Raw genomic sequence first — 9142 nt, forward strand, 5'->3', positions numbered from 1 at the left:
GCTCAGGTCATAATCTCACAGTTTGTGAGTTCAAGCCCTGCATCAGGCTCTGTGCTGACAACTCAGCGCCTAGAGCCTGCTTCAGATTCTGTCTCTGTCTCTGTCTCTCTCCCCCTCCCCTGCTCACTCTGTGTCTCTTTCTCTCAAAAAGAAACAAACATTAAGTGAAAAAGTCTGGGAAAAAATACAGCTTCTTAATTTGAAATATCAGGCCCATATCCAAGGGCTTCCCTGGTTAAAAGGTTACTCCCATCAACAGCCTGGAAGGACCGGCCCTCTTGATAGAAATCAGAGCGCAAAGGGGATACGACTTTGTTTAAACAATGTCAGAGGTGAACCGTGGTTGCAGGAAGAGGCAGATATCCAAGTGACAACATGGCAGGTGGCTGGCATCCAAACGCCTTTTGGAACTCTCCGATTTCAACCACCAGCACAAGGGACGGGATATGGTGGTGAATCCAGGCCCGCGCCTCAGCCCACGGCTGCCCAGGGACAACGGTGCCACATTCTGAGTGAAGTAGCCGCTAACAAACCTCATCACCACTTTGCTCTTATCGGAGTCAAAGTCAGGAGGGGTGCTGGGCGCTCCAGACCATAAGTAAAAAGCAGAGGGAAAGGAAATGCAGAAGCCAAAGATCCTCTTCCCCTAGAGGCTCTGAAATTACGTCCAATCAATCCTCATTATTTGCAGATTCCATACTCATTAAAATTTGTAATTCTAAAATCAATACTGGTGGAGCTTTGCAGTCATTCATGGACATGCAAAGAGGCCAGACTTGCAGTTGCCCAACATGCATGTGCCCAGGGAGGCTGAACGAAGTGCCGCTCTGCCTTGTTTCAGCTCTCATGCTGCAAACAAGTGTCCGCTCACGGGCTGTTTAGTGCCACACTTTTTGCACTTTGCACTTTGTGTTGGGGAGTCAGCGGTTTTTTTTTCTATTTTAAAGTTTACTTATTTATTTTGAGAGAGAGAGAGGAAGACAGAGAGTCCCAAGCGGTCTCCACACTGTCCCCCACTCAGGGCTCAGATTCGAGATCAGTGAGATCATGACCTGAAGCCAAACTCGAGAGTCAGATGCCCCCAAGCACAGTGCTGAAGTGCTGGCGAGCATTCTTGACACTAAGAAGGCTGCAACTGGCTCTTACGGAGAAAATCCGTGTGTTAGGCAAGCTTTGTTCAGGCATGAGCCACAGTGCTGTTGCCTCTGAGTCCAACACTAATGAATCAACGTACATTAAACAGACTGTCTTTAAACAGAAACACACATAAACAAGGTAATATATTGATCGGCTGACAAAAAAACGTTGCGACCAGAGGCTCACAGGAGCGTAACACAGGGGTAGGTTCCTGTAAATCTCTGGTCACGACACTCTGCACCCGCCCCACCTCACTAGGAGCAGTGGTTCAGTATTCACGGAAGTGAATGATCGCAGCGACTTTACAGAAAACAGCACGAAGATGAGAACCACCCCGATGCTAAAATGGCTGTTATCTGTCCCACTTCTTTTGGCACACTCCCCTCACCACCCCCACTGCTCACTCCATCTGCTTCCCTCTGCACAGGGACTCTCCTGCACTGCAGGCTCCGGCTCAGGTGTCTTCCAGCCACTCCTCCCCTCTTTGACTGCGGTTACTACAATCAGCAATTATCTACCTCTCCGTTCCTCACCCTCCGCTAAAATTAAACTCCCCAAGGGCAAGGCCTTTGTCTTGTTCACCCACGTCTCTGCAGTGGCCAACAGAGCGCCCACCCCAAGGCTAGTGCCCAGCTCTTGACTGAAGGAACATAGAACACAGCCTCACCGCACCCCCCCGCTCCCCCCCTCCCCCCCCAGACACATCCTCTTCCCTCCAGGCTCCGGCAGCGTGACAAATGTCAGGGTGCCTGCACGGAGGGTGAAATCTCAGTGCTCCTTAGTGAGTCGACAGGAAACATCTATTAGATCTGGGCCACATGTAGCTATTAAGCAAGCGAATGTGGGCAGTTCACGTTGCGATATGCCCTAAGTGGAAAATATGCACGAGCATTTGAAGACTTACTACAGAACTACACGTAAAGCATCTCATTACTTGTTTTGATATTGAAAGTCGATGCTGGGCATTCTGGGCTAAACAACATAGATCAAAATTCATTTCAGTCCTTTTTTTACTTTCTAATGTGGCCAGTAGGGAAGTTTTAATGCCTCACACAGCTGGCGTTATACTTTGGTGAGTCCATCTCAGTTATACCACCACCAAGAGAAGGTCAGGCGGCAACACGAGCCAGCTCTGACCACCTCTTCACCGCTGCCTAGTGATCTCCAGAACAAGGCAGGAAACACCTGTCCTGCAGCTTCCTGTCACAAATACTTAAGTGTATTCAGAAAGACGACTGTGAAATCAGAGCTCAAAGTTTATCAGGTGAACTAATTTTACACTCAGAAGGTAAGCACCATATGGGGCTTCCTTCTTCATGACCCAAAAAAATGGAGTACAGGCAGACAAATGTGTCTCTGAAGAAAGCAATCCTCTGTGCAAAAAACAAAAAAGGCTATTTCCAACTTGTCTACTCACAACTCGGAATGGAAGAACAGGAGAGCTAGAAGGCATGTGAAAGTGAAGTGGCTCTGTCCTATCACTGAACCGGGAGACCCTGTACCTGCACATCCTCATCCAGAGAAAACGTAGATCCCCACCTTCCAGGACTGTGCTCTCCAGAAATTTCTACGATGATGGAACTGTTCTCTGCTCTGTCCAATATGGTGGCTACCAGGCTCTTGAGGAGCGGCTACTCTGAGGACTGAATTTTTAATCTTCTATCATTTTAATTAATTTAAAGTTAAATAGCCACACACGCCAGTGCCTACCACGCTGGCCAGCACTGTGCTAGGCTGCCATAACAGGAGATACAGCTTCTAAAAACACTTGTAAACTCTCCAGCCCTACAGAAATGGTAGTTTTTGTCGCCGAATATTATTAGAAATGTTAGATTCTGAGAGATTTCAATCGCCTAAAGAGCCTTGGTTCATCAGAAGTCAAAACATTTCAAATAAACATGCAGCTTTACTTCATTTGTGGGAGAAGGGCAGTCAGGGTTCATGGATACATACAATCAGAATAGAGGGGTTGGAGATAACCCTTCACACACAACTCAGAAAACAAGCTTTTAATCTCTTTTCTTTGCCACACCCAGACTTGGTGCCTCAGGGACCTAGCCATGCAGTCAGAAATCAAGGCTGCCAGTGTATTCCCAGTAGATGATTCCTATCTCCCCCACCCTCATTCTTAGGGACCAGATGTTTCCTGCCCTTCCCGGTGACCTTCCCTGCTATTTCTCCTGCTACAGAAAGGGTCCTCCCAACAGCTGCCTGCATCCCTTCCACTCTCTGACAGAATCATTCACAGGCTCTCAGATACATGCGGGGCTTGTTCAAATTTGCTGATGGATGGTAAAACCAACCACTACTAAAAAGGGCCGGGGACTAATCGGTAGCTGTGAAGAATGCTCATCTGTTTACACTCACGTTGGAAGATGCTCATGAAATTCAAATCAAGTTCTAGTCTCTCCCAAGATTCTTCCCAGCAGGAAAGCCCTTCTAGTCTAAACAGCTTTTCGTTACCATTAAGATAATTATATTCTACATGCAAGCAGACAATAAAGAAATGAGCAGGGGAAGGGAGGGGAGAATTTTTAGGACAGAAAGTCAAAAACGGCAGAAGTCTAAGGAAATACACAACATTTCCAAGTACAAACGTAAGGAACCCCCTAAAATATTTATGGGATTCTGCAAACTCATTCGGTCTTCTCCAGCTAATTCTCCCCTCAATCCTTTCAAGCTTTTCCACAGACACATGAACTTCAGGGCTCCACACAGCCCCTAGTTTGGGCCCCATGGAGCTCCCATGATGAAAAACATGTGAAATAGGATCCACATGTGTTCCACCCACACGCTGGGCTCAGCAGTGTATTTTATTCTGTCAGACAGCGGGCTGTTGCTCAACTCCATGGAGGGGACGCCAGCAACCATCCTCCAGCTATTAAAACAAAATCAAGCAGCCTCACGTCAGGAGGACTGACACCACCTCACCAGGAACAGGGACCCAGCCTTCCGTACCTCAAGTTCAGTCTCTCGCCTGTTGATGTCATCCGTGGACTGATTTAACTTCTCCAGTTCTCCCTAGTGAAGAAAAGAGGGGGGGTTAAAGATTGAAGGGATCTGTCTTTTGTTTCCAGTAGGACTGAGCTCATTCTCTGCAAAAGTACTCCAGCACAGTTTGTAGGAAGAGGGACAAGTCAGTATTCATTCTCAGAAAAATAGTTGAGCCTTGGATGGAAGAGCAAATGAATGTCAGTATTTCTGAAACCTTTTTCTCAACGATGTCCCTTTCAAAAATGTCTTAAGGTCCTAGGAATTTTTTTCTTAGAAGGTCAAGTATTTATTGCAGATATGTGCCTTCAGGTAAGCCCACCTGTTACAAATGGTTCAGAAGTCAAATCAAAACAGGATCTTCTGCCTTGGAGCAAGAATTTTGCAGAAAGACAATAAAGGAAAATAACGCCAAGCCAAAACTATAAACCCAGTGAAATGATTTAAGTCAAGGGTAGAATTCTGGCATTAACTCATTAGTGGTTATTTTTCTAGAGATGAAAATCTTTTTCAACTGCCAATTATTAAAGCTACCTAGCTGTTTTTAACAAAACAAAAATAGCTTTAATCCTGATCCTTAAAATACTTATAAACCGACATTTTGTAAAAAGTACCCAGCACAAGTGGACTCATTTTACTCTGCAAACAAAGGATTTTGTTAACAGAAACCCCGTACCAGGAAAACAAGATTTAGTAGTTCAAACTAGTGATTTTAATTAATAGAAGCCCTAATGCAAAGATTTTTCCACTTGATCTTTATCTTGCTAATCTGCCAAAACAAGTCATTTAATGGCAACAGCTGAGTTAAATGAGCTTTTAACTGATCTGTGCACTAAAAAACCCAGTTAGGGCTCCAGAAATTGTAGCGCATGGTTAAAAGCAATATATATATATAAAATGATTTATGAAAAGGGTAGAAAAACCAGTCTTGCAAAGGGACTTGCTGTGTTTTTTGCCTATAGGGTGAGGAGGTTAAGCTGTCACTCCTAGACCTTGGCTTGGAAATTGTTTTTTAATCATCTCCCTCAGAAATGGAGGCACAGAGAGCCAGGCCAATCCCCTCGCCCTTTCCCCGCGCCAGCTTTGCGCATCAGTTGTCCCTGATTTCTGTTCACACCCCGACCTCATAACAAGGGAAAGCTGGGTTTTCAACCCTTCAAAGCCAAGCGGAGGTTTGAAGGTTTGAGTCTGTGCTGACAATAAGCCCTTTGCTAACAATGAATCAGAGGAGGTGGAAGATGGCTCAGGCCGCGCACCTCCGCCAGGTGAGGACTCGCGACCCGGCCACGGGTGCCAGCCCACGCTGCAGGGGCGGACAACGCCCACGGCGCCCAGCGCCCACGCGGACCTGCGACCCCTCCGCCCCCAGCCCCGAGGCCGCGCGACACCCGCCGCTAGCCTGGCCCCGGGGACCCCGACACCCGCATGGTGCCCCCGCCCCCTATTTCCCTTTGTTGTACATCCGCCCGAACCGCTGGGCACGCTGCGGCGACCCCCAGATCCTGCCGGGGGTCTGCGGGGGATCCCCACGATACAATCAGGCCGCATCCACGCGGGCACCGCAGCCTCCCCACGAAGCCGGTAAAACCGGGAATTCAGACCCTCTCTTCTCGCCCCCGGAGCTACGTGGCCACCATTCCCTCAGGCACCGGGGGCTGCGAAGCGAGTGCGAGTGTAGATGCCCACCCCCGCGGCGCCCCCCGCGCGCCCTACCTGGATCCGGGGGTCCACCTCTTCTTCCTCCTCCAGACCCTGTTCCATCCCTTCTTCCTCCTCCTCCTCCAAGTCCCGGGCCGACGGCGGCAGCTCAGCCGGCTCCTCGGAGCGGCTCCGCTTCAGCGCCGCGTCCATGCAGGCAGCCGGAACGCCAACCGCGGGGGACTTCGGGGCGTCCGGAGGCGCGGCGGTCGCCGCAGGCTCGGCCAGAGCCGACTCGCCCCAGCCGCGCACAGTCCGGAGGCGCCGCGGCCGACAGCAGGGAGGCGCCGCTCGCCGCTGCGGATCGCGCCGGCCGGGGCTGAGCGGAGGAAATGGGCGCGGCCGCCCCCTTTCTGCCGCGGCCGTCAGCGCAGCGGCGCCCGCTCCGCCCTCGCCCCGGCGGGCCGCCCTCGGCGCCGGACTGTTCCGCCGCCAGTCGCAGCCGCGCAGGTCTCCGTCACAAAAACCCCAGCTCCCTGAACCCCTTCAGCGTGGTGAAATAGGAGAGCCTTCCCGCTTTGTCAGCCTAGCAGCCCGGCATATCCCAGAGCACGCATCGTTGGCCGCCTGCTTTCGGGGGAGCGCTCCCTCCCTCCTCAGCCGAGGCCGACTGACTGTACGGAAGGAAAGTTTGGGGTATTTCCAATGGTCTGAAGTCACTTCGGGAAGCTTGTGACCCTGGACCCGTTTCAAGACTCGCTCGAATCCCTGTATACCTCCGCAGCACGTTTCTCCCATTGGGTGAACCCGGGGAATTGTGTGTCCTCGAGGGTTCCGCCCGAAACGGGAAATGAAACACATGCTCACGTAGACACAAAAGTACAAAGGGGGAAGCTAGGTGCACGTGCGTGCATGGATTCCTCGTCCAAAGGCTCGGCGGCCCCCGCTGGCAGAGCTCTATCCCCCAAACACCGGTGCTCTCACCGTTGTGGGAATGGCCTACCTGAATAGCCACCAAGCGCGGAAAATCCAGCGATGATCATGGATGTGGCTGGGTGGGTACGGCCTTCCCCAGGCGGCGGCAGGTGGAACCCCCTGATAACGGACACACTTCATCCAGGGATTTATGAACAAGTAGGGAGCCTGAGTTTGCCTGGCAAACCCAACATCATGAAGCCAAAGAAGGAAGGGACATTTCTGTGCTTTTATGAAATGTCAGGACCACTGTGATGTCAAGGGAGCACAGGTTCAGATGACCTTAGCAAAGCAGGCAAGGACATTGCCACTGGCCACTGCTCATGTCTCCTTCACAACAAAAACACAGAATGTGCACACTTTCTATACAGAGGCTAACGGCCGTTAGCTCCGTGAGTTCGGAGGGTACACTTGCTTGAGAACAAAGCTTACAGAGAGCCTATCTTTAAAGCCACCTTTGGAAAGCCTGCTCATGATGGCTTCATGAGAAGCTACGTTGGGGGACTGACTCCTTGGGCTGGCGCCAGCCTGCATGTAGTGCTGGCACTGCGGTCCACGGGGAAAGGAGATTGGTTCCGTGTCCTGGAGGTAACCCAGGTGCATGCCAGCGGCTGGGTTCCAAGATAGTCAGACCTGTTCATCGTTCTTAAAATCAATAGAAAGGCAACAATTCTTTGAGTAAAGTCCTAAAACCCCTTGCTAAAAACATAGTTGCTTTTGATTTTCCAGGGATGGATGAAGGCAGGGACAAGATGGCCATTGAGGGTCATTTTGGGACAAGAGAACCGCCATTGTTTTCCCGATGGCCTGGAACTGAGCTGTAACTGAGCAGGTCTAGCCTAGCTGTAATGAAATGAGAGACAGAGGTTGAAAACAAGAAAAGGGGTCAGTCCTGACTCAATTGGTTGGACCCCAACCTACCGTTCCAAACAGCAACCTCCAAATTACATTCCTATTTAAGCTTAGATCTAAGAGCAATAGAGTGATTCCAACTGCCACCACAAATGTGGAAACTGCTCTAGAACATTTTTTGTTGTATGTTTAGGAGGCCTGGGCCAGTCATAGCATTAATCCCAGTAGCGTTCTGAAGTTAAATAAATCACAGCACTACTATATATATATATATATAGGTATGTAAGCGCATAGGCGATGAAGCAGGGAATGACCAAGGGTGACAAGCTGTGGAGGGCTTTTGTGGTTACAGGGAAGGCCTCTTTGAGCCAAGACCGGGGAGAAACGACCAAGTGAACCCCGCATGCCTTCACGGGGAGAGCACTCCACCCCCTGAAGCTGCATGTGCAGACCCCACTGGCTGAAACTGTGCCTCAGGTGCTAGCGAGCCAGGGACACAGAATCTGAGACATGGAGGTGGGTAGACCAAGGAAGGCCATGCCTTGGCAAGGAGCTTGGGTTGCACTGAGTGAGCAACATGTAGTCGCTCTGGTTAATGTTAGGGACACAAGGAGATGAGTTAGGCTGATGGTCTAGTGATGGCGGGGGTGGGGAGACGCCCCCGCTGGTTGCTTCCCTTTCCCAGTAGAATTGCCAGCACAGTCAGCAGCTGAGAATAAGGGTGAGCCTGGAACAGCACGGGAGGCTGGTGGAGAGACATGGAAACAGCTGTCCAGGGGAGCTGAAAGTGGGTGCACTATAATTGTATAGTTATAAATATAAAACGTTATAATTTCCAGGCTGTACCAAGGACCCACCTGTGGTTTAGGATGCTCAGTGCGACCTGACTGCAAGGATGGGTGGTTTTTCCCACCAAAGCTCAGCTTCCGGACACAGGTGGAAAGTAGTGGGAACACCAGGTTTAACCAGGGTTGAGGTTATTTAACCAAGTTCTTACAATGATGGGGGGAGGGGCGGGAAAGAAGCTTATGGCGGTCAAGGGCGACTACAGGTGTAACAACTTGAATGACGGCCCATGGAATCGAAACTGGATCAAATAGGGAATGCAGGCATGAGGGGGTGAGGGATAGATCATAAAATACCAGGGAGCGATGATGAAGCCCTGAATCAAGGGCTAGAAAGAAGGAATGAATTTGAGACTGTGTGGAAGTTGGTGGCTAATAATACCCGGAGGGAGAAGAGTTCAAGATGATTCCAGAGTTTCTGGTTTGAGTGATTGGATGACACCATAATTAGGACCTATGCTATAAAGGCTTTGGTTGGGAGGATACCCAATTGTTTTTTTGTTTTTTTTTAAACCCACTGATTTGAAAAGAAAAACCATGAAAGCCCGATTCTCTGTTGTATTTGGTGATTGGGATCCAGGTTATCTGGAGGTTGAACAAAACTCACCTGAAGTTCTTTCTCATTACCTCGATATACCTCCCTGCCTTAGCCAGTGTGTTACAGCTCGTCTGCTCTTTGAGGATTATGCAGGTTGTATTTCTGA

General features: G+C 50.0%; 1 protein-coding gene across 1 annotated transcript in view; it reads right to left on the reverse strand.

Moving 5' to 3' along the window:
- SH3BP5 (SH3 domain binding protein 5) overlaps window positions 1–6135 on the reverse strand; it is a 72143-nt gene extending 66008 nt beyond the window's left edge. Inside the window, exons 1-2 of the mRNA XM_039242230.1 lie at window positions 5842–6135; window positions 4096–4158 (exon numbers count right to left, since the gene is read on the reverse strand). Coding sequence (XP_039098161.1) covers window positions 4096–4158; window positions 5842–5979 — 201 coding nt within the window. The 5' untranslated portion in view covers window positions 5980–6135. The remainder of the gene's footprint in view (window positions 1–4095; window positions 4159–5841) is intronic.
- Window positions 6136–9142: the final 3007 nt, after the last annotated feature.

The sequence above is a fragment of the Hyaena hyaena genome, unplaced genomic scaffold (genome assembly GCF_003009895.1).
Source record: "Hyaena hyaena isolate Hyena2069 unplaced genomic scaffold, ASM300989v1 scaffold_210, whole genome shotgun sequence".
NCBI lineage: Eukaryota > Metazoa > Chordata > Mammalia > Carnivora > Hyaenidae > Hyaena > Hyaena hyaena.